Consider the following 26,232-nt stretch of genomic DNA (forward strand, 5'->3'; position numbering starts at 1 on the left):
AGTTCTTGATTCTAGCATGACCTAGAATATAGGCTGTCTGTCTCTAAAAGTTAAAACCATTATCTGGCACTGATAACTAGGAAAGTTAACACCTGAACCTACTGCTTGTAGGTCACAGCTTTTCTTCAGTTTTTTTAGCTTGCTATAGAATGTAAAAGATAGTCTTGTATGATTATCTAGAATCCTTTCATAACCATAGGCCATGCCCTGACCATTTTAAAGTAAACGTAAAACAACATACCTAAAGAAAAGGAAGAGGGAGAGCTCTTGAAAGGACACAAGAAAGCCTGGAATTCTAGGCCTGGTTCAATATACAATCAAGACTTATGCCCATCACTTTTATCCTCCTGGATTCCAGCTTCTCCACCTTCATATAAGGCACCTGCCAATTTCCCCAGTCTCACCTCCTACCACCCTCCTCTTCCCCTTTACACACTATCTGTACTAACTCACTTGTAGTTCCTCAAATATGGCATGCTTTTTCATGCCTTCATTCTTTTTGTAGATGCTATTCTCTGCCTAGAATGACCTTCATACCCTTGTTTGCCTGCTTAGCCAAAATTTACATTTATTCAAGTGAGTGCTATCAAAATCTACGGTAGTCCAACAATGTTGCCGTCTCTCCATCTCCAAGTTTTTCTGGAACTCTTCTGTGGGAGCTACTGTCAGAGCTATATACTGGTCAAAAAACAAATCTGCTCCTTTGAATGTAGTTCATATGATATTTTCAGGTCCCTCACCACCCTAGATCCTAGAACTGAAATCAGTACTCTACCTAGGTGTGGTCTAACTAACATCGTTTAAAACAGCACTATCCACTCGCTCTTTCAACAACATCTATTAAGAAAAGCTAAAACCACAACTTTTCGTCAACCAAACCACACTTTTGCCATAAATCCAACTTGCAGCCAACTACAAGCCTTACATTTTTGTGTTGCTATTAAGTCATACCTCCCTTCTATACTTTTACATTACCTATTTCTTTTTTTCTCCCCTTGGGTTTTTTTTCTCTTTTTTTGGCCATGCCACGCAGCTTGCAGGATCTTAATTCCCCGACCAGGGACTGAAACCAGGGCCACAGCAGTGAAAGTGCCAAGTCCTAACCACTGGACCACCAGGGAACTCCCTGCATCACCTATTTCATCATACAGCTCAAATCTCTTATTCCCAACTATATCCTAATCATTCCCTTCAAAACATTCTTGAATCAAAAAATGGTAGCTCATTTACCAACATGAGCTACCATACTCATGAAATTGTCATACGGAGATTGTCATACTGAGTGAAAGTCAGACAGAGAAATATTGTATGATATAGTTTATATGCGGAATCTAAAAAGAAATGATACAAATGAACGTACTTACAAAACAGAAACAGACTCACAGACTTAAGAGAATGAATTTATGGTTATGGGGGGCAGGGGGGGAAGGGTGGAGGGAAGGGATAGTTAGGGAGGTTAGGATTGACATGAACACACTACTATATTTAAAAAGGATAACAGACAAGGACTTACTGTACAGCACAGGGAACTCTGCTAAATGTTTTTTGGTTTTTTTTTTAAAGAGTTAAGATCCCTTACTCTTTTTTTTTTTTTTTTAATATTTACTTATTTATTATTTTTGGCTGTGTCAGGTCTTAGTTGTGGTGTGAAGGCTTAGTTGCACTGCAGCATGTGGGAATCTTAGTTCCCCAACCAGGGTTCGAACCCACGTCCCCTGCACTGAAAGGCGGATCCTTAACCAATGGACCACCAGGGAAGTGTGTGGCAGCCTGGATGGGAGGGGAGTCTGGGGGAGAATGGATACATGTATATGTACAGTTGAGTCGCTTTGCTGTGCACCTGAAATTATCACAACATTGTTAATCGGTTATACTCCAATATAAAATAAAAAGTAAAAAAAAAAAAAAATGGTAGCTGACAGTGTTCCCCTCTTCTACTAGTCTACCCCCTTAATAAAGAAAATGTGGTTAGTTAAGTCACTAACGTATTCTTAGTGGGTCCGTGTTAGCTCCTAATAATCACAGTTTCCTCTTCTAAATCCTCATACTACGTCCTTAATAAACCATTCTAGATTTTGACTAGGAATATGTCAAGCTCTTACCTTCTTCTCAGACTTGAAAATATGTCTTTTGTGGTAATTCTATGATTCCTTACAGGTTACTGACAGTGACTAAATGATAATCATACCAAAATTCTTTCAGAACTCTGGGGTGTAATTTATCTGGGTCAGGAGACTTGAATTCATTCAGAGGAATTAAATGCTCCTATGTAAATGCTTAATGATCTCAGGTTTCAGTCTCCTCTTACCAATTCAGTTCTATCCTTGCCAATCTATTGATAATTTACCATGACAATGGAGGGGGGAGCTTCTGGGGCCATTTCAGTCTTGGAAATATTTTTTTCAAATGTGGTTATTTGGGATATCACATTTAGAGTATCACCCAGTATAAAACATCCTTCTTGAAGAACTATTTATCACAATAAAAGTTTCTTCTTTTTTAGGGTTCTTCAAAGCAAATCCATAAAACTGTTAGAGGAAGCAGAGATGGTAATTATAACACAGTTCTTCTTACCACAGCAGCAAAAACCAAACCAGCCAACCTATTCCAAATGAGGCTAAAGAAGAATTTTGAAAATGAATACACTTCTGCTACCACAGAGAGGGAAGAAAATGTGTCGAGCCAAAAATGTTAATTGTCTCCCAAGGTGAAAATATCCCCAAAATTCATCAACATATCAACCCACAGATATTTACTCATTGTGCAAGACATTTAATCAAAACAATTCATCCAAAACCTAACATCATAATCACACCCTCTCAACAAATCCAAGCTATAAATATAAGCACAGACTGATGTTTTCTCCACTCAGCCACCGGATAGAGACCCTGTCTACCCCACATTCACCTATTCTGCGACATTACTACATTATTCCATACTCAAGCAATTTACCCATTAATCTTCATTGAGTTCCTACTGTGTAGCACACAGCTCTATGCCGCTAAGTGCTATAGAGACATAAAAATTTATCATTCAACAGACTTCCTTGGCGGCGCAGTGGTTAAGAATCCGCCTGCCAATGCAGGGGACACGGGTTCGAGCCCTAGTCCGGGAAGATCCCACATGTCGCGGAGCAACTAAGCCCGTGCGCCACAACTACTGAGCCTGCGTTCTGGAGCCCGTGAGCCACAACTACTGAGCCCATGTGCTACAACCACTGAAGCCTGCACACCCTAGAGCCCGTGCTCCACAACAAGAGAAGCCACCGCAATGAGAAGCCCACTCACCGCAACGAGAGAAAGCCCATGCGCAGCAACGAAGACCCAACACAGCCAAAAATTAATCAATTAATTAATTTTTAAAAATTATCATTCAAAACCAACCCCTCCTGGAATTCATGAACACACTTGAGTAAACTTGTATCTCGTCCTCCAGGTAGACAGGCCTCAGAAATCTGAATGGGCCTCTCATCCAGATGAAGCTAGGAAGGTACTGCTGTATATCCTGTGGTACAGATACTATAACAGTGGAAGAAACAGGACTTTAATGACAGCAAATCTAAATTCAAATACTAGTTCCATGTCTTGTTGAATTTTAAGTAATATGCCCAAGGTCTCTCTTCTATAAATCTGTTTCCTCACCTGTAACGCAGGGATAATAATACCTATTTCATAGGCGTACTGAGAGGACTGAGTGTGTAAATATGTGTAAAGCATATGGGACATACTTGTATGGAACACAAGAGGCAAAAAAACAGCCATACATGCAAGAATCACATCTAAACCTTCAACCATGAAAACAAGACACAGAAATGCCCTGGAAATTCCCAAATGCTTCCCCAAAAGGAAGCCTCTACTGCATGAAAGTGACAGCATTTATCTGTTTCACAGAATGAGTACCAAAGCAGAACCCAGCAGGAAACATGGCTGTACCAAAAACACTAAAATGCCCCTAAATCCAAATTTCAAACCACAGCTCACAAGGAAGCACCCAACAGTCTTCTTTCCCAGAGTGCCAAGATTTAAGAATCTGGGAGCCTCCTGTCAGGTTACCCTCAATAACAGAAGAGAATTATCTTCACCCTTAAGGCCTTTTATAGTAACAACCTTTTTTTTTTTACAGAGTTTCCTAAACCACTAAAATTTTACCAATTGGTACTAAATCAAAGAACAATGACTGGGCTTCCCTGGTGGCGCAGTGGTTAAGAATTCGCCTGCCAATGCAGGGGACACAGGTTCAACTCCTGGTCCGGGAAGATCCCACATGCCGTGGAACAACTAAGTCAGTGCTCCACAACTACTGAGCCTGCGCTCTAGAGCCCATGAGCCACAACTACTGAAGCCCGCATGCCTAGAGCCCGTGCGCCGCAACAAGAGAAGCCACTGCAATGAGAAGCCCGCGCACCGCAACGAAGAGTAGCCCCCGCTCGCCACAACTAGAGAAAGCCCGCGCACAGCAACAAAGACCCAATGCAGCCAAAAATAAATAAATAAAATAAATAAATTTCTAAAAAAAAGAACAATGACTAACATTTGTTTTACTAAATGTGTATTAAAAGCACTGTATTGGTCATTTCAAAGCCTTGTTGTACTTTGGGCCCAGCTGTGAGAGCAATGGAAATGTTTCTCTTTCACTCTATAGAATGCTGATAAATGGTGTGCGCCCATGCATGCAGACACACACACACACACACACACAGATGGGGGAGCTTCTTCAGGCAGTACAGAATTGTGTTATAGCATAGTGCTTGAAAGAGTTAGCTCTGGGATTTCAGATCTAAATGTGAAAGGTAAAACAATAAAAGCTTTAGACGGAAACACAGAACATCTTTGTGACCCTGCAATAGCAAAGATATCTTAAACAGAATACAAGATGCATGAAACATAAAGAGAGAAAACTGATAAAATGGATTATAACTAAAAATTTCTGTTCTTTAAAAGTCACCGTGAAGAGAATGAAAAGGAAATACACAAATCACAAGAAGATACTTGCAATACATATTACTGAAAAAAGAAACATATCTAGAAACATATAAAGAATTCCATTAAATCAATAAGGAAAAAAAAGACTACCTAAAAGAAAAATGGCGAAAGACTTGTATACTTCTATAAAGAGGATATACAAATATCGGATAAACCTTTGAGAGGTACTCAACTTCATTAGTCATCCAGAAAATGCAAATTTAAGTAATGCAATACCACTACATAACCATCAGAATAACTAAAATGAAAAGGAAGGAAAACGCTGAGTGTTGGTAAGGATAGGGAGCAACCTACACTCTCATGCATTGCAACTGAGAATGTAAATTGATCCAACTACTGTGCAAAACAGCACGGCAGTATCTACTGAAGCTGAACATAAACCTATGACCCAGCAACTCCACTCCTAGGTATGTACTCAACAGGACAAAGTGCATGTTCACCAAAAAGGCAAATACAGGAAAAGTTCATAACATATCACTATTGTAACACTCAAAATCTAGACACTATCCAAGTGTCAGCAACAGTGGAATTGAAAGAGAAATTATGGAATAGTTTACACGATAGGAAACACAGCAGTGAGAATGATCAATCTGAAACTGCATATAACAGTATGAATGAACCTCTCAGACATAACGTTGTGCAAAGAAAAATCCAGACACGAAAGAGCACATAGTGTATGGTTACATTTATATAAAGTACAAAGACAGGCAAAACTAATTTATGCTGTTAGAAGTCAGAACAGTGGTTACCTTTGGTGGGTGGGAGGGCAATTACGGACTGGAAGAAGCACAAGGAAGGATTCTAGGGTTCTGGCAACACGGGTGTGCTCAGTTTGTGAAAATATATCACAGCGTACACTTGACGTGTACTGTACTATGTTTGTTTGTTTGCTTCCTTAGTAAAGTTTTACTTTTTTTTTAAAGCATAAACTCCAGATTCTGACAGATCTGAGTTCGAACCCCAGCCTTTCTGAATATTAGCTGTATGACCTCAGGCAAATTAATTGTGTTGTGCCTCAGTTTCCTCATCCATAAAATGGGAAAAATAGAACTTCTCTCATATGGTTGCTAACAGGCCCAAATGAGATAATGTATGTAGTACTATTACCCCATTTCCACTTCCCAACAATGTCAAAATTATATAGAAAATTAAGTGATGCAAAGAATAAAAATGTTAGCAATAGCAAACATTTAATGGATACTTATCATGTGCCAAGCACTATTCCAAGCCATTTAATGTATTAACTTATTTAATCCTACAAGAACCCTAAGAGATAGGTTTTATTTCCATTTTAAAAACGAAGTAACTAGGGCTTCCCTGGTGGCACAGTGGTTGAGAGTCCGCCTGCCAGTGCAGGGCACACGGGTTCCAGCCCTGGTCCTGGAAGATCTCACATGCTGCGGAGCAACTAAACCCGTGCACCACAACTACTGAGCCTGCAGTCTAGAGCCCACGAGCCACAACCACTGAGCCCACATGCCACAACGACTGAAGCCCACGCACCTGGAGGCCACGCTCTGCAACAAGAGAAGCCACCACCATGAGAAGCCCGTGCAAAGCGACGAAGAGTGGCCCCCACTTGCCGCAACTAGAGAAACCCGCGTGCAGCAACGAAGACCCAACGCAGCCAAAAATAAATAAAATAAATAAATTTACAAAAAAAAAAAAGAAGTAATTAAAACACAGAGAAGTAAATCACCCAAGGTCACACAGACAGTAAATGGAAGATTCTGATCCAGGTGACAGATGTAACTTTTAGGCTACACTATATCCTTTACTATCCCAGCAGAGAACCTCAGCTTTAAGGAGAGGAGACCAATATAGATACAGATATAGATTCACAAATATTTACTTCTTTAACAGTTTGCACAGTTTGTATACCATATCATGGGAAACAACACTCACCTAAGAATTAAGGGACCCCAAATTCAAGTTTCAGTGCTAAGTTAACTAACCAGCTGTGGGAACCCAGACAAATTATTCAAAACCCTCCCCCCCCCCCAAAAAAAACCCTCCCAGCCACATGTTCTTCCTCTGTAAAATGAGAGGTTTGGAAAGTCTAAACAGCTCTTGCTTCTCTTTTATGAGCCTTTGTTGCCTATATTAAAAGAATATAGCACAAATACAAGGCCTAGATAAGACAGTGATTACTGATGACAATGACAACATATCTGACTGGTTACAACATCACTGTGCTAAAGAAATACTTTATTATAGATAAGAATGTTCTACCAAAACAGAAGTTTGATTTTTGTCGGAGTTACATGGCTTCTGACAAATGGACCTAAGTCATTTTTATCCTAAAATCCTATGGTATAACACTGTAAATCAACTATACTTTAATTTAAAAAAACAGTCCTAGAGAGTTCCCTGGCAGTCCAGGGGTTAGGACTCAGCGCTTTCACTGCCATGCCCCAGGTTCAATCCCTGGTCGGGGAACTAAGATCCCACAAGCCGCGCAGCACGGCCAAAAAAAGTCCAATGGTATTTCTCAATGCCAAGTGTAGTAACAGTACAGAGCAATGGTGATACTAGTTTCTTCTTTCCTAAGTATTCTTCCTAGGCTCTTCTTTTTACTCCTCTCTGCTTCTTGCTCACACTTGGAGAAATTCAAGACCTACCCTTTAGCCCCTCTGTAGTGGGTGGAATGCTGGCCCCAAAAAAGATATGTCCACATCGTACTCCCCAGAACCCGTGAATATTATCTTATTTGAAAAGATCTTTACAGATGTTATCAAAGATCTTGAGATGAGAAGATCATCCTGAATTAGCTGAGTGGGCCCTAAATCCAAAGAGAAGTATCCTTATAAGATAGACACACAGAGAAGACACAAAGGTGATGGTGATGTGAAGATGTGAGTGATGTGGCCAGAAGCCAAGAAATGCTGGCAGCCACCAGAAGCTGGGAGAGGCAAAGAATTATTCTCCCCAGGGCCCTCTGAGGGAATGCAGCCTGCTGACACCTTGAATTTGGACTTCTGGCCTCCAGAACAGAGGGGGAAAAAAAAAAATCACTATTGTTTTAAGCAGCCCAGTTTATGGTAATCTGTTGCAGCAGCCATAGGAAACTAATACACCCTCCAAACCTCATTTTTTTACCCCTTACTTCTGTAGCAAACTCACCAGCTTTCCTAAGCAAAAGAAATCCATAATTATCCTTCAAAAGTACCCCAACCTCAACCCTCCCCAATCCCCCACAAAAAAAGAGCAATAAGAGAAATTATAAAAAGCATACACAGACAATTCTGGATACAAATACAAAGGATTAATAAATAGCTTTTTTAAAAATCTACCTTAGTAGTAGTCAAAGAAATACAGATTAAAACATAATGATAAAATAATAATAATAATAATAATGATAGCCCAAAAAAGGAAAATAATGAGAATTAGTGAGGATGTGGAGAAAGTAGAGCCCTCGTGTGTTGACAGTGTGAATGTAAAATGGTGCAGTCACTGTGGAAAACAGTTTGGCAGTTCTTCAAAAGATTAAACACAGAGTTACCATATGACCCAACAATTCCACTCCTGGGTGTATACTCAAACGGTGTTGCTACAGAACCTTGAACACAAATGCTCACAGCAGCACTATTCATAATAGCCAAAAAGTGGAAACAACCCAAATGTCCATCAAGAGATGGATGAATAAACATTCATATATACAATAATAGCCATATAATGGAAGGAATGAGGTACTAATTTAGGCTACAACATGGATAAACCTTGGAAACATTATGCTAAGTGAAAGAAGCCAGTCACAAAAGGCCATATATTGTATGATTCCATTTATATGAAATATCCAGAATAGGCAAATTCAAAGAAACGGAAAGCAGATTAGAGGTTGTTGGGGGTTTGGGGGAGGGAGGAATAGGGAGTGACTGTTCAATGAGTACAGGTTTCCTTTTGGGGTGATGAACATGTTATATATATCATAATGGTGATGGCTGCACAATATTGTGAAATGTACTAAATGCCACTGAACTGTGTTAAATGGTTAAAATGGTAAATTTTATGTTATGTGTAATCTACCACCCCCACCAAAAAAAAAAAAAAAAAAAAAAAATATATATATATATATATATATACACATAAATGATGGCAAGCTAGAAGTGAGCATAAATTGGTATAGCACTTTCAAGAAGAAATTCATCATTACACATGAAATGTGCTTAAAGGTTCATCTAATTTGACTTAATAACTGTCTTACTGTTATATATACTAAAGCAACAGACACACAGATTTGTATAAAGTATACACGTTGTAAAATTATTTATCATTAAAAAGTATAAACAAACCACCCAAGTGCCAAGTAATCATTAAAATTTTACAGTTCACTCATACTTTGGAATCAAATAACAATTAAAATCATGTTTATGAAGAATACTTAATGGCATGAGAAAACTATTCAAGACATATTTAAAAACATGGGAAAATGATCAACATATAATAGTAAATTTAAAAAGCAGGATACAACACTTTTTTTCTCTTATGATCTCAATTTTATAACTCTATATTAGTGTACATATATTTTTTTTTCACTGCAAGTGTTTTTGAGGTATTTCCTGAGAATCAAAATATTCCTAAGAGATAATGTTTCTGCAAATCAATGAGAAAAAGATAAACAACACAACAGAAATACGAACAAAAGGACTGAACAGGTAATTCACTGAAGGAGTAAAACATGAAATACACAAGTGTACATGAAATATATGAAAAGATACTCAGCCTCACAAATAATTAAATTTAGATTAAAACACACATTTTCTTCCCAGCAGATTGAAAACATTTTAGAAAAGCAGTTAATATTTTGTTACAGATGTAGAGAAAAAATTGGTAGAATCTTATTGTTGGTGAGAGGCTAACCTTTTGAAGAGGGAAATTTGGCAATATCTATTAAAACGTAAAATGTACATTATCCCTTGGACTCACAGTCTAGTTTTAGCAATTAATCCCATACAATGACTCCCACAAGTGTAAAAATACTTGTACAAGGGTATTTGATGAAAGAAAAATTTGAATATATTCACCTGAAAGATCTTTGTACTGATGTGGGATACTTTTTAAGATGTTATTTATAAATATATAGAATGTTATAATTTGAAATAAATCCCCTTTTTACTTCAGCTTGTTTGAATGAGTTTCTATTACTTGTAATTAATTAACTCTTAACTAGGCACAATAAAATTTCAGGAGAATACTTGCTGATATTGAGAAATACTCATGACAGGACATTAAGTGAAAAACAAAATCAAAACATAAAACGTTTACGTTTCGCCTTATCACAGTATGTAAAAGTATACACACATACACCCACATATAGTAAAAACTGGAAAGACTATCGGTGATGATTATACACATGTAAACAGATGTAAAAATAAATCAAGCTATATACTTAGGACTTGTGCTTAAGGCAGACTGCAATACAAATTTTTAAAAATTGGAAGGAACTACAAAAAGACATCAAAATGCTACAAGCTTAATTCTGAATAGTCACTCGTGAGTGACTTATTTCTGTACTTTCTATAATTTCTAAGTTCCCTATAAGAAATATGTACTTTATAATTTAAAGTTTTATTTTTAGAGAGAGAAAATACCACTCCTTACATGGTTGACCTTCAAATATGTTTTTTCCAAACCTCAGAGTCTATAACTTATGTATAGGCCAAAGGCGTTTTTGTACATATTAAATGAGCATTGAACTAATCAATGAATACATGAGAGACCATGTTTTTGTTCAGGGTCACAGCCAGAGCTAAGCCCTCTACAGCAAATTTTGCAAGACATAAACTACAAAGCTAGAGAACAGAACTCTTTCCCTCTCCTGAACCCCAGCAACACCTCATTATCTGCTCCTCACTTAAGGAACTGATCCTTTTCCACAGCTATTGGTTTATATACGCCTGACTGGTCAGAAGACTATGAGCTCCACAAGAACAGCAACTCTATCTCACACATGTATGCAAACAAGTGTCCCATCACTGAGTTGGTCTTTCAATAACAGAAAGGTATATGGTAGAGGACTTTAGAGACAGGGAAAAGAGGTTCCCAATTCTTGCTATGTGAACTCAAGCATGTTATTTAAATTCTCTACACTTTAGTTTCCTAATCCGTAAAGCGAGGATAATGTCATTTGGTACCTAGAATTGAAATGTATTCACTAAACAATAAATAGCTATTAATTTAGTTATCAGGGATTGAACAGCTTACTCTAGCCTCATTCCTTGCCTGTGTTCCCCATTAACTACAGTGTACTTGTGAGTGGGATGGTCAGCTGAGGCTAGCACAAAAGTGGGCAAACAAAGCTAACTGGTCCTTACCAAGACTGACTCAATGACCCTGGCCTTATTAAATTCATCACACTCATAACCAACTGAGCTAAGCAGCCAACAGAGCTAGACCAGGAGACCAACAATCCTCCACAAAACACTAAACATTCTTCTAGAAGATAAAACTACAAATGCTTAAATACCAACTTTCCACACAATAAAAGTGCAGTGGAAAGAATGTGTTTCACAGAGACGTGAGAAAATGGGGGCAAAAGAAGAATACTAGGTTAATTACTTAGCAAAGAAAGGAATTAAATACCATTTGAACATACAGAACCTCGGAGTTAAGCAAAACTGGATGGATGTCAGTTTAGCAGGTGATACTTCTAGGTATTTGTTTTATTTTTCCCAATAAGAGATTGTGATCCTAAGTCCACGGGACTGGTTAAATAAACTAAAACTAGATTCATTTAAAAAAAAAAAAGGTTCATCTGAACTATTATAAAATTTAGCTTTATACATTAAAAATTACAAAATAATCACAGTGCAATACAAAATGCCTCTCCCATCACCATCTTACCTCTAAATCTGACGTTGACCCTCAGCTTTTTGAGTATGGGTAAACAATCATTGCTACTCTTCTCCTCTACAGACCCCACCTTCTTTATTACTTAGCACTTAGAAAAGTTGTGGAAGTCTGGCTTCTTTAAGTTCTAAAAAGTTAAGTACTATGCCTTATATCAGAAAAAAATATATATAGGATTACATACAATTCTTTGAAAATCTGAATAAGCAGCCTTTACCTTTTCATAATTAATACAAATCTTTATCAAATACCTACTATGTAAAGCATTTCTTCTAGCAAAGCTCAGAAATTTGTCTACCTGACTCTGGGACAAGAGAAGTTATAACATAGTTCTGTCATTTTTAAATTTGTATAATGACCTATGGTTTTTATAATCAGGAAAAAAAATTTTAATGTAATGGTCATTGTCAAAGACTCCAGGGAAGGGACTTCCCTGGTGGTCCAGTGGTTAAGAACCCGTCTTGCAATGCAGGGGACGTCGGTTTGATCCCTGGTCAGGGAACTAAGATCCCACATGCCATGGGGCAACTAAGCCCATGCTCCACAACTAATGAGCCTGTGCGCCACAACTAATGAACCTGTGTGCCACAACTAGAGAGAAGCCCACACGCTGCAACAAAGGGCCCACGCGCTGCAACAAAATATCCCGCATGCCACAACTAAGACCTGATGCAGCCAAAAAATAAATAAATAAATTTTTTTTTTAATTAAAAAAAGACTATGGGGAAAACAAGAAAAGAGACATTTAACTTACTCAAAATAAAACCTCTGGTTTTCTTCAACAATATAACGATAATTAATACCTATCTTCATGACATTGTTAGAAAGCCATTATTCTAAAACTACAAAAATAAAGAAAAAAAGGACACCAGAGATGACACAACTGAGAAAGGAACCAATTCTTTTGACATTCCTGGAGAGTAATTCTAATGTATTACTGTCTTTAATGAATGTAATTTGTTGTAAATTGGGTTTATCCACTTATAAATCATGGCTTATGATTATTATTTCTAAATCATTTCCTTCTCTGTCTTCCTGACTTTAAAAATCCTGAAAGTTTCTTTACAATAGCCAGGTCATGGAAGCAACCTAAATGCCCATCGACAGACGAATGGATAAAGAAGATGTAGTACATATATACAATGGAATATTACTCAGCCATAAAAAGGAACGAAATTGGGTGATTTGTAGAGACGTGGCTGGATCTAGAGACTGTCATACAAAGTGAAGTAAGTCCGAAAGAGAAAAACAAATATCGTATATTAACGCATATATGTGGAACCTAGAAAAATGGTACAGATGAACCGGTTTGCAGGGCAGAAATAGAGACACAGATGTAGAGAACAAAACGTATGGACACCAAGGGAGAAAGTGGCAGGGGAGGTGGTGGTGGTGGGATGAACTGGGATATTGGGATTGACATGTATACACTAATATGTATAAAACAGATAACTAATAAGAACCTGCTGTATAAAAAAATAAATAAAATAAAATTCAAAAATTCAATAAAACAAAAAATCCTGAAAGTTTCTTAGTTGCTTCCCATTACCTTTCATTATAAAGAATATGGTAAATCAGAAGTCATAGCCAGCACCCAACAACAACCACAAAAAGATGCAAGCTGCAGGCTACACTGAGGGATTTCTGAGGTTAGTAGGTGCAAACCTCTTTTTTTTCTTTTCAAAGAAAACAGACCTCAGACAAACAGCATAAAATATCCTGAAACAGCCACACAAAAAACAGAACTTCTTAGAAACAAAGCCCCAGTAACTATTTGGTCTAAGAAAAACATTTCCAGAACTGATAAGAATGGGGAGACAGGAAAATACATATATAAAAAATAACAACCAGCCTTAACTACAATTCAAAAAACGAGTTACCTGACTCCTCCCCTGACAGAGTTCCTCTACTGCATTGTGGGTTGGGGACTGATCAAAGAGGCCATGCCACAGCTCTGCTACCCAGTGATTAAGCCATTGCTTCAGTATTCCCAAATCTATCATTTTAAAAGAATAATCTTGGGAATTCCCTGGCGGTCCAGTGGTTAGGACTCTGGGCTTTCATTGCTGAGGGCTCAGGTTCAATCCCTGGTCGGGGAACTAAGATCCTGAAAGCCGCATGATGCAGCCAAAAAAAAAAAAAGAATAATCTCATCACTGGTGAGACAGCAGACAGAAGACCTGGATTCTAACAGTTCTTTCTAACTTTCTGGGTAACAGTGGACAAAAAATTATATTTTCAAATGGGACTGAAAATATTAAAAACTGTTTAAAAACTATTAAATCATTTACAAATATTAATCATTACCATCTGTCAAAAGTGGTGGCTGGACTATCTCAGATCTAGCTCTGACAGTTTTTGATTCTGTGACCGATATAAATGAATGCACACTTATATTATGTTTTGCCACCTAGAAGTAGTTTAGAAAACAAGAAATCCCACACTCACAGAGGGATGAAGCTTAATAAGAGGAACCTCCAGGGGCTTCCCTGGTGGCACAGTGGTTAAGAACCTGCCTGCCAATGCAGGGGACACGGGTTCGAGCCCTGGTCCGGGAAGATCCCACATGCCATGGAGCAACTAAGCCCGTGCACCACAACTACTGAGCCTGTGCTCTACAGCCTGCAAGCCACAACTACTGAGCCCACGTGCTGCAACTACTGAAGCCCACACGGCCTACAGCCCGTGCCCCGCAACAAGAAAAGTCACCGCAATGAGAAGCCTGCGCACCGCAACGAAGAGCAGCCCCCGCTCACCGCAACTAGAGAAAGCCCGCACGCAGCAACGAAGACCCAATGCAACCAAATATAACTAATAAATTAATTAACTAATTTAAAAAATAAATTAATTAAAAAAAAAGAGGAACCGCCACACATCTCCCTGCTCTCAGCCTCTCAGCACTCCATGAAAACATTTTAGACTAATGCAACTAGTTCAGCCCATTCAGTAGACCACAGATGGCCTAGCAAAATTTTGACCTGAATTGCCCATTGCACTAATGAACGAAACAAACAAACAGGAATTACTAACCTGGCTCTCTTTAACAAGAAACTATGATAGATCCCGTGGATGACCATCAAGCAAATATCCTAAGTATAACATTTGAGAAACTTGATGGTCTAAACCATAGCTGTTCCCATCTGACTTCCTGGAGCCATACCCGACCCCTTGGAAGCACACTTGGAAGAAAATAGCTTGAAAGCTAGCACATGCCCCCATTTTCCACCACGACAGGACTCTGACACTCACAAACCCAGTCCAGGGTTCTGTATACTCCAAATTAAAATCAGTCATCACAAAACATCTGGAACATACACATTTGACCAGTAACTGCCTCACTTAATAACTTTTGAGAACTAAACCTAAAAATCTGGCAACGATAGTCTCTGTGTAATCACTGAATTCCACAAGAAGTCACCAGCTTCTAAAGGGCAAGGCTTTCCCTCTTTTACTAGGTCCTATGCGATCAGCAGTAACCTAAAACATATCAAGTATAGGTTCCCTCATGTGTACCTGGGTTCCTGAGAGACCTCTAAGACCACCTGACAGTAATTCAAATCCAGGGATGGCAACAGGAATTGAGAAGCCAAGCCAAGTACAAGTACACCTTCCACTAGAGTTAGCAAAAAAAACAAGCTTATAAAAGGATATAGGACTGGAAATGGGTATTGCCGAAGGAGGCCCTAGGCAAAGAAACCTTTATTTATAATCTAGTACAGAAGGAAGGAAGGGCGGAACAGAGTCTAAGAGAATTTGGTTTAAGCACGAAACACAGTGACTCGGGATTTCCTCCTAAGAAGAGAGGAACAGAGCCCCATTGTTATTAAAGTAAAATCCACTTACCTTCAATGTGATCCTCCCTACCTGAGAGAGTGTGAAGTAGGGTGCTCTTATGTTAAAAATATAGCCTCTCCAACTAAATTTAGCATATAATTTTAAATCGCCTTGGGGATGCTCTGTAATTGTTTTCTGTGTGCTAGCAGTGTCTCCTCTTGACTTCTTATTTGCTCTACCTTATAAAAGGAAACACATGACCTAACTTAGGAAATCTCCTTCTACCCTGAACTCTGGAAGTATCCACAGATGACTGACGTAAGCTACCAGGATTTGAGTTTTGCTTCAGCTAGGAGTCTGAGCTTCGGAGCAGGGATGCCTTTATAAAATGATCATGAGAGAATCTGTGCTGAATTGACCAGATTGGTAGAGGAAAATAAAAATTAAGGTTATTTCAAATTGACTCCCTGTTTGAAACTGGCTCATCAAACTTTTTATACCCACTTCATCTCTGAGAAGAGATAACTTTTTTTTTCTTTTAAATAAGATATCCTTCTTAGTCATCAAGAATATGCAAATCAAAACCACACTGAGATACCCACTAGATACCCACTTTACACCCACTAGGATGCCCATGAGCAAAAAGATAATAAGTGTTGGTGAGGATATAGAGTGTGGAACCCTCAAACACTGCTAGTGGGAATGTAAACCGGTGCAGCTGTTTTGGAAAACAGTCTGCAATTTCTCAAAAGGTTAAACATAGAATTGCCATACGACCCAGCTATTCCACTCCTAGGTATATACCTAAGAGATATGAAAACATATGTCCACACAAATATATGTACACAAATGTTTACAGTAGCATTATTTATAATAACCAAAATCACCCAAATGTCCATCAACTTATGATAAGTAAAATGTGGTATATTTATACAATATCATTCAGCCATAAAAAGAAATGATATACTGATACATGCTACAACATAGATGAACCTTGAAAACATGCTAGGTGAAAGAAGCCAATCACAAAAGACCATACATTGTATGATTCCATTTATATGAAATATCCAGAATAGACAAATCCATAAAGATCAAAGGTAGATTAGTGGTTCCCAATCAACCTACTGCCCTCAAACTCTCTTCTTTCTCCAACTCATCAGCACCTGTTTTTACGAAATTATAAGTACAATAACAAAAATAACTTTCATTTTAATAAAAGGTCTAGAAGGATCTATATTAAAATGTTAACTACTATGAAGAGATTAAGTTGTTCTTATTATCATGGATGTGAAGAATAATGATGTGAACTAGTACTGATTTGGTGATAAGAAAATAAAAGTTTTTTCACCCGAGGAGGAAAAAAAAAAGTAGATTAGTGGTTGCTTAGAGCTGGGGTGTTAGGGAGTTGGAAGGATATGGGAAGTAACTGCTAAAGGGTATAGGTTTTGGGGGGAGGGTGATGAAAATATTCTAAAATTGATTTTAGTCATGCTTTCACAACTCTGAATATACTAAAAAACACTGAATTGTGTACTTTAAATAAAATTAAATCTCAATAAAGATTTTTTATATATTTGAAAGATAAGACACATATATAAGTGATAAAGCAACTGGAGCAAAATGTTAACAGTGACTCTGGAAAAAGGATGTACTGAAGTTCTTTGTACCATTCATGTCAATGCTTGGTGTGAAATTACATTAAAAGAAAAAGCTAGGCTTCCCTGGTGGCGCAGTGGTTGGGAATCCGCCTGCCAACACAGGGGACACGGGTTCGAACCCTGGTCTAAGAAGATCCCACATGCCACGGAGCAAATAGGTCCGCGAGCCACAACTACTGAGCCAGTGTGCCACAACTACTGAAGCCCGCACGCCTAGAGCCCGTGCTCCACAACAAGAGAAGCCACTGCAATGAGAAGCCCGTGCACCACAACGAAGAGTAGCCCCCACTCGCCTCAACTACAGAAAGCCCGCGCGCAGCAACGAAGACCCAACGCAGTCAAAAATAAATAAAATAAACAAATTTTTAAAACTATATTAAAAAAGAAAAAGCCAAAAAAAATTACGATCTCTCTCTTGATAATCATGCACAGTATTCTTGCTTAACATGAAACGGAAACCTGCACTAGACAAGACTGCCATGTCTGCTACTGCCCCTGCCAGACAAGTATTTTACTTGTCTCCCCCACACTCATCAAACTACTGCAAAGCATGCAAAGCATCACTCAAGTAAGAGAAAAGAAGGATAAAACGTGGCAAGGGAGACAAATATTCTCCAACTTTCTCAGAGCCTCAGTTTCCTCATCTGTAAAATCAGAAGGTTATATAGTCTCTAAGAGAGCTTCCATGTTCGACATTCCATGATTCTGTTGTTCTAATTTCATTGCCCAATATAGTTAAGGAGAAGTAGGATCTGACCAGTCCTCTGGCTTTCCTGGACAGGGAGCATTTTTTCTCTCTTCTAATGATGACATTAAGAGATGATTTCAGGGTATGTCAGTGTTCTAAGCAGGTTCATACAGGACACTGGCCAGTTTCCCAACTATCTATGTTCCTAAGCCCTCTCTTCAATTCTTGGCAAGACCCACCACTCAGAGCCTGGGAAACTGCAGTAGTGGATGCATAAACCTAGGATACTTATATCTCAATGCTGGGTGCAGGTCAGTGCAGAGGAACGTAAAGATTCCATAGTAAGAAATAGGTTATTAGCATTCTGGAAACTTAACTCTCAGGCAGAGATAGGGAAAGCAAACTCAGGACTCCCATGTCATGGTAAACCTTCTCCTGCAGTTACCTGGTGGTGACCATAAGAAGAAAAAGGGAAAATGAAGATGCCCAGAACACCCATCCATCAAAGAGGCAGAAAGAGGGACTGGACTCTACTACCATCTGCCTCCCCACTTAGAATGGGCCAACAATAACGAAAAATGAAAATCAAAAACGTTTTTTCCAGATTTGCTTATCTCCTTGACAAACTCAAAAAGCTAACAAGCAGATACCATTTCCTAAGGTTGGCTAGACTTCTGCTTCACCAATAGATTACCTTTCTCTCCTTCAACCCAAAGTACTCCCTCAACTAACCAGAAGAGAAAACAAAATTAATTTTCATATCTTCCTCTGTTCCTTGCACAACAAATAACTACATGACTTGCCTAAATGCTTAAGTCTAGAGGAAAGGGGAGAGGTGACACGGAGAGACTCCTATAAATTCAATGATCAGAGTCTATATTCAACAGAGCAAGCTCTATGCTTATTGCTGCAAACAGAAAAAAATGAATCTTAACCTTTCTCCGTAAAGCCAGAAGGAACACTGAGTATCTTTGATCTGCTTGTTCTGGATTCACTCCTAGAGTATAGAAGCTATCTGATGTATATAACTTAATTTGCTTGTAGAGAACATAGACTCCTTGGTACCTCCCTAGAGAACCTGGGTGCAATTCACAATTTCCTGTAGTTTCACTTACCTTGACATCATCAGTTTAGGAGCTATAAGGCAGAGAGAAAATGCACCCTGGAGAGTCTCAAGACTGACCCGCAAAGAGCTATTTGTATTCTGTTTTGTTTTCCTCAAAGATTCCCTCTGGGTAGTCCAGATTCCCCTATCAACCCACCAGAAATGAAATGAAGGAAAAGAAGAAATCCTTCAATCAGTGCTTATTCTAACAAAGGCCACCTATTGAATAAATAGTCTTGGCATTCCACTACTGCAACCACACTTAAAAAGACAGAAAAATACCTTTCCTTACACATTTTATACAGCTCATCCCCCCCCCTTCTTTATTCTCTCAATAAGCTTTCACAGGTATATAATTTGAGCTTGCTGAAAAGCCACATAATTAACAGATATTCACTAAAAGAGAATTAACCTTTTGAGAGTCTACTTGATGAGACACTTTTTATTTACACTCTCTTTTTCATAATGAGGACCCCAGCAGAGTTATCTAACTTGGCCCCCAGTCACAGAGTTAGTCAACAGCAGAGCAAGAATGTTTAACCCCAAAACCCATGCTCTCACTGACAAATCACTTCCCGGCTCCACTCCTAAGCTTTACCATTTGCAAAACATTCTCTTTATTTTTGAAAATCGAATGTCTATATAATTTAATAGACACTTAAAGGCACAACATAAAAATAACACTGGTTTATTCCACCAATTTAAAGTTTCTTTTACTGGGGAGAACTGTGTCATTTTTAGTCTTTCTCAACATGTTAGTGTTTTCTAAAGACCCAGCCAAGCAATGAGATGCAGTTTAGTGTCAGGAGAGGAGCACTGGATCAAAGTCAAGCAATTAACTAACAGGACATAGGCCCTACTGTCCTTCCTGGGCCTCATTTTCCTCTCTGAGGTCCCTTCTAGCTCCAGTACCATGAACTGAATTCCAACAACTATTGATACATCGCAAAGTCACAAATTTAACAAATAGGAAACACACATGAAAAATTAACATCAGTATTATAAAAATTTGAAGACCTAAAAAAGTGAACTTAAAACTACCCCCAACAAGAGGCCTAGTATTAACTGTATTACTGCTTCATGATTTTTTCTCCACCTGCTATTGATTTGAGGAAATAGTGTATTTGCTCTGACCTTGTTAAAGGTCATTAATTTACCACTTTTTTAAAAGTCCATTTTGACAAATTGGACAATCTAAAAGAAATGGATAAATTTCTAGAAACGTACAACCTACCAAGACTGAATCATGAGAAAATAGAAAATCTGAGCAAACCAATAATGAGTAAGGAAATTGAATCAGTAATCAAAAACCTCCCAACAAGAAAAGCCAAGGACCAGATGGTATCCCTAGTGAATTCTACCAAACATTTAAAGAAGAATTAACATCAATCTTTGTCAAACTCTTCCAAAAAACTGAAGAGGTCAGAACACTTCCAAACTCATTTTACGAGGCCACTCTGATACCAAAGCCAGGTAAGGACACTACAAGGAAAAAAAACTATAGGCCAGGGCTTCCCTGGTGGCACAGTGGTTGAGAATCTGCCTGCTAATGCAGGGGACACGGGTTCGAGCCCTGGTCTGGGAAGATCCCACATGCCGCAGAGCAGCTAGGCCCGTGAGCCACAATTACTGAGCCTGCGCGTCTGGAGCCTGTGCCCCGCAACAAGAGAGGCCGCGATAGTGAGAGGCCCGCGCACCGCGATGAAGAGTGGCCCCCGCTTGCCACAACTAGAGAAAGCCCTCGCACAGAAACGAAGACCCAACACAGCCATAAATAAATAAAATAAATAAATAAATAAAAAATTTAAAAAAAAAAAAAGTTTGAAAAAAAAAAAAGATACTGAACTTTAAAAAAAAAAACAAAAAACTATAGGCCAGTATCCCTGATGAATATAGGTGTAAAAATTCTCAATAAAATATTAACAAACCAAATTCGATAACACATTAAAAGGATCATACACCACGACCAAGGGGGATTTATCCCTGGGATTTAAGAATGGTTCAACATATGCAAATCAATAAATGTGATACAACACACTTAAAAAAAAAAGTCCATTTCGAAGTATGCACCTTTTTTTTTTTTTCATAAGAAACACTGAAATTTTTCTGATGGGGGAAAAAAAAAACCACACAAAACCTCTCCTGTCATCTCTGAAGCAAAGTAAAATTAGTCAACAGGATAATCACCCTCAGGAGAGAAACTTTACAGTAAACACATCATGACAGAACAGTAGAAAGGAGTATCTCTCATCAAATCAGGATGACACAACAAACCTCCACCCACATGAAACCTGCAAACTGGACACTCCAGACAAAAACTTTTCCAGACCTTGAGATTCAAAGGCTCCAATGACGGTGCAGTGGAGTTCGCGGGGATTTTACAACTCTGACACCGGTGCAGTGGAATTCATAGGATTTTACAATTCTGACACTCTTGGGCAATTAGTGCCAAATCTGATCTGGGCCCTATCTTCACTTCCCCACCACTTCCCCTCGAAAGATGACTTGAGAAGCATCACTACGCAACCCAGGCTCTCCAACTAGGCTGCTGCCCTTTTATTCACAAATGACGCTGGCCTCATAAAGGACATAAATTATTTTCAATAAAAAGGCACGGCCCCGGGGTACAAGCCCTTTCTAGATGTAAGGTAGTTCTCATCCTTCTTGGTGTGGCCCAAGTTCACTTTATTACTTCACGTCCCATCAACCCAGGGGGCCCAGCCCAGCGCTCGGTTAGAACGGTTTTGAGGAACTGCAATCACAGGCTTCTTGGGAAGAGGCCGGATAAACTCACCAAGTTTTTGGTTTGTTTGTTTTTTTTTTAAGTCTGGGTGGAACTCACTTTCACCAGGACGTGGGATATCTTCTTCCCTCCCTAATGGGTGTTCGAGGACAAGCTTCCCTTTATTTTATACTAAGTCACTCAACCTTCACCAGACTGTGAAGACAACCCTTCTCTCCTCCTCGTCCGGGAGGACCTGGCCACAGCTCAGCGGGGAGCAGGGGTCGTTCGGAACCCTCAAGGCTCAGAGGCCCTCGCCCGTTTCCCCTCCTCCAGAGTGACACCCCCTACCCCGCGCCCGCCCTGGGTCCTTCCGACCGACCCTCGCCCTGCTCCCGGGACAAAGCGGAGGTGGGGTGGTTTCCTCAGGGGTCCCCGGCGGCCGCGGGGAAGCAGCCCCGGGCTCAGCGCGCACTCACCCGACAGCTCGTCCGGCTCCAGCCCGGTCTCAGTGTCCAGCCCGCAGATGACAAAGTAGTCGGCGAAGCGACTGGGCGCCGAGCCCCCTCCGCCGCCGCCGCCGCCGCCGCTCATGGCGCCGGGGCCGAGCCGGGCCGGGCCGTGCGGAGCGCGGAGCCCCCGCACCGGGCGCCCGCCCGCCCTCAGGCCCCCCCTCCCGCCGCCGCCGACGCTACCGCGGCTCCGGCCGCCGCCCCCGGCCTTGGCCCGGTCCCCGCGGCCGCCGCGGCTGCCGTGACGGGGCAGGGGGGCACCGGGCCGCCCCGCGCCGCATCCTGGACGCCTTCCCCTCCGCGCCGCCGCCGCCGCCAGCCGAGAGCGCCGCGGCCGGAGCGAGCCTGGAAAAGGGCGTAAAGCGCTGAGGAGAACCCCCACCGCGGCCCCCTCCCGCCGCGCCTGCGCAGGCGCCTTCGGGGAGGGGGCGGGCGCCTCGCGGAAAGGATGACGTGATGCTCTTCGGGCAGGCTGGCCGCAGCTTCCCAGGCGGTCTCCGCAGCGCGGCGGGCAACTACTGGGTCGCCCGCAACCTCCACCCCCTCGGGGCTGCGACTCCTTTAGGGAAGGCAGAGGAGGTGCGGGATGGATGGACGCATCCCGCAGAGCCGGGACCCTGGCCCACGCTCCGCCTCCCACTAGAGGTCCGGCGGTCTCCTGTTTAGACCGGCCCTGTCACAGCAATAGGGTCGCAGGATTGAGCTCGGAAGCCCACCTCATCCTAACTCCAGGAAGCCCACCGGCCTAGACCCCAGATAGCGCCTTCTCCCTGACCCCGCTCCCTAACGTCCACGCCCGGCCCTTTCCCCAGTAGAGCTGAGGATTCCCCCTCTTTTGGCCGAGGTGGATCTGCCCGCCCTATATTTACCCTTGGCTTACAAATGGGGAAACTAAGGCTCAGAAAGAAGCAAGGTCTTTCCCCAGGGTTACATAGAGTCTAAGAGACAAAGCCTGGTCCAGAATCCTGGGCTCGTGGTTAGTCCCCGCTCCCTCCCCCCGAGTCCAGCCAGGCCTTTTCCCATGCACCAGGCTGTCCCTTTTTCTCTCCTAGAGCCTCCAGAGACCCATGCCACTTGGGAGCTCCCCTTCTGCTTCTGAGAATTCTCAGTTCCATCCCTGAGTCCGTCCTCCTGAGAGAAGTGGGTGATGAGGAGGAGAGAAACTTGCCTCCTGGTACTTGTGTTGGGACCCTGCGATTTGGTTTCCCACAGAAGCTAAGCAGGAAACTGGAGATCAGAAACCAAGAAGGCAATATGTAGAGTGGTTACTAAAATGGGCTCTAGAAACGGAATGCTTAGTTTGAATCTGGACTTTATCATTTACTGTGTGACCTTGGGCAATCTCCAGGTGCCAGCAGTCATGTTTTCTGTGAAGATTACATGAGATAAATACGCATACAAGTTATGTAGTCAGAATAGTGCCTGGAAGTAGAAGGCACTCAATAAATATTAGAGATTATATTATTATTCCAGCAAGAGGTGTGCCTAGGGTTTGCTCTGGCAGGCTGCTGCTAAAGGCCCTAGAAAGCAGCTGGCTTCCCCAAGGGCTGACCCTGGGCTATCTCCTGGGTTCTCTCCTGGGTACCTCTCTTAAGTATTGGTTTGGGGGGGGGGTGTGGCTTGGAGGTCACAGCCAATGTCACTTGGAACCATAGTACCTGCTCCTCTTTGTATGTAACCTGCCTGAACTAGTAAGAGAAAAGTGTAGAAAAGGTAGCTTCACAAAGTGCATTTAGGGTGATGCCTCACCCTATCTTGCATGCTGGGGATGCAGAGACAGTAGAGGAGGCTTAGAGAGCTAAATGGTTACAAAGCACAGAAGGGGGGCATCTTTCCAGGTTGGGGGATGGTCAGGGAAGGCTTCCAGAAGGAGATATAATCCGACCTGAGTTCCAAAGGATCAAAAAGAATTTCTCAAGTAAAAGGGGGAGGAAAGGATGTTTCAGGCAGCCTGTGCAACAACAGGGAGTGACAGATTAAAATGGTTACATACAAGCAACAACAAGTAATTCATTTCTCTGGGAGATAGAGAATTAAAAGGAGATAAAACCAGGGAGAGAGGAGGGGGACAGAGCAGGAAATGCTTCCAATGCCAAGCTAAAGAATTTACCCTGTAAATTTACCCTGTGTTAGAGGAATGGTAAACTGCAGGAATTAAAGCTGAGGAGGGACTTCCCTGGTGACACAGTGGTTAAGAATCCGCCTGCCAGTGCAGGGTACACGGGTTCAAGCCCTGGTCCAGGAAGATCCCACATGCTGCAGAGCAACTAAGCCCGCGTGCCACAACTACTGAAGCCTGTGCAAGGCACTGCAATGAGAAGCCCACACACCGCAAAGAGTAGCCCCTGCACTCTGCAACTAGGGAAAGCCTGCGCACAGCAATGAAGACCCAACGCAGCCAAGAATTTAAAAATAAATAAATTTTAAAAATAATAATAAAGAGCCTTAATTTTTAAAAAAATAAAGCTGAGGAGTGACAAGAGCTGACTCACATCTTAGAATGATCACTCTGGGAGTCACGTGGAAGAAGAGACTTCAAAAAGTCTTAATTATCCTCAGTTGGAAGCCCAGAAACTTTTTATCCAATGTGTCCAGGGTGATCAGGTGCTAGGAGACCTCTCACACTAACTCAACTCATAAAACAAGTTAGAAACGAAAGACTGTATTAATTTGCCCTGGGAAATGTAACTGCTCAGAGGCCCAGAATACTCAACTGTAAAGTGATCTCCCTCCCAGTAGGAAATATGTTTGGCAGAGTGATTGCTTCTGCCAGAGTCAGAGAAAAAAAACAGAGCTGAATGCTTTTAAGTTTTAGTTTAAATCCTCACCCCCACTCCTACTAGCTATATGAGCTGAGGCACATCAGTTAACTTCTCTGGAATGAGAATAATCAACATTACCCCCACAAGACTGCTTTTAAGTTTCATAAATTAATTTTTTTTAATGAATGAAGAAAGGAATTTTAAATATCTGGAACATAATATACTCTTAATAAGCGGCAACCTGGGGCACCCACTTCAGCATGAAGGATCTGAGAGAGAGCAAGTCGACATCTGAGGGAAGATAAATCCAGGAAAGGGCATGAGGCAAAAGTGTGCCTGGAGTGGTCAAGGAGCAATAAGAAGGTTAGGGTGGCTGGGAAGTGTTGGGGGTGGGAGGAGTGGGAGAAGATGGTAGGTGTGGTGATGTTGGCTTGCAGTTCACCAAATAATCATGTTTCCCTTTCCACAGTGTGTGGAGCTGTTCCTAGGAAGCAGCTGCCTGGTCAGGGACAACGTTTCCCACCCTACTTGCAGTCACATGTTGGTCATGTGACTGGTTCTCACCAGTAGAATATGTGAAGGACTTTATGTGTGTCACTGCTAGATTAGTGTATTTAAGAAGCAAATGAGGGGGGACTTCCCAGTGGCGCAGTGGTTAAGACTCCGTGCTTCCAATGCAGGGGGCCGGGTTTGATGCCTGGTCAGGGAAATAGATCCCATGTGCATGCTGCAACTAAAAGTTCACATGCCACAACTAAGGAGCCTGTGAGCTGCAACTAAGGAGTCTGCCGGCTGCAACTAAGACCCAGCACAACCAAATAAATGATTTAAAAAAAAGAAGAAGAAGAAGCAAATGAGGGGACTTCCCTGGCGGTCCAGTGGTTAAGAATCCACCTTTCAATGCAGGGGACTTGGGTTCGATCCCTGGTCGGGGAACTAAGATCCCACATGCCACAGGGCAACTAAGCCCACACGCTGCAACTACTGAGCCCGCGCTCTGGAGCCCATGAGCTCTGCAGCCAGCACGCCACAACTAGAGAGAAGCCCACACACTGCAACGAAGATCAGGTGCAGCCAAAATTTTTAAAAATAAATAAAAAAAGAAGCAAATGAGAGAAAAGGGAACCCTTCCTACACTGTTGGTGGGAATGTAAGTTGGTGTAGCCACTATGGAAAACAG

General features: G+C 41.2%; 1 protein-coding gene across 3 annotated transcripts in view; it reads right to left on the reverse strand.

The window, feature by feature from the left end:
- The window catches only part of DENND5A (DENN domain containing 5A), a 119,916-nt gene that overhangs the window by 87,316 nt on the left and 6,368 nt on the right, over nucleotides 1–26,232 (reverse strand). Inside the window, exon 1 of one of the 3 annotated variants that reach the window (XM_068554636.1) lies at nucleotides 22,258–22,409. The exons of 1 other annotated variant lie outside the window; for it this stretch is intronic. In XM_068554636.1, coding sequence (XP_068410737.1) covers nucleotides 22,258–22,372 — 115 coding nt within the window. In that variant the 5' untranslated portion in view covers nucleotides 22,373–22,409. Of the gene's footprint in view, nucleotides 1–22,257; nucleotides 22,410–26,232 lie in introns of those variants that run through there. One more of the 3 variants, XM_068554634.1, reaches the window with a different exon arrangement.

Source organism: Eschrichtius robustus, chromosome 11 (genome assembly GCF_028021215.1).
Source record: "Eschrichtius robustus isolate mEscRob2 chromosome 11, mEscRob2.pri, whole genome shotgun sequence".
Lineage (NCBI taxonomy): Eukaryota > Metazoa > Chordata > Mammalia > Artiodactyla > Eschrichtiidae > Eschrichtius > Eschrichtius robustus.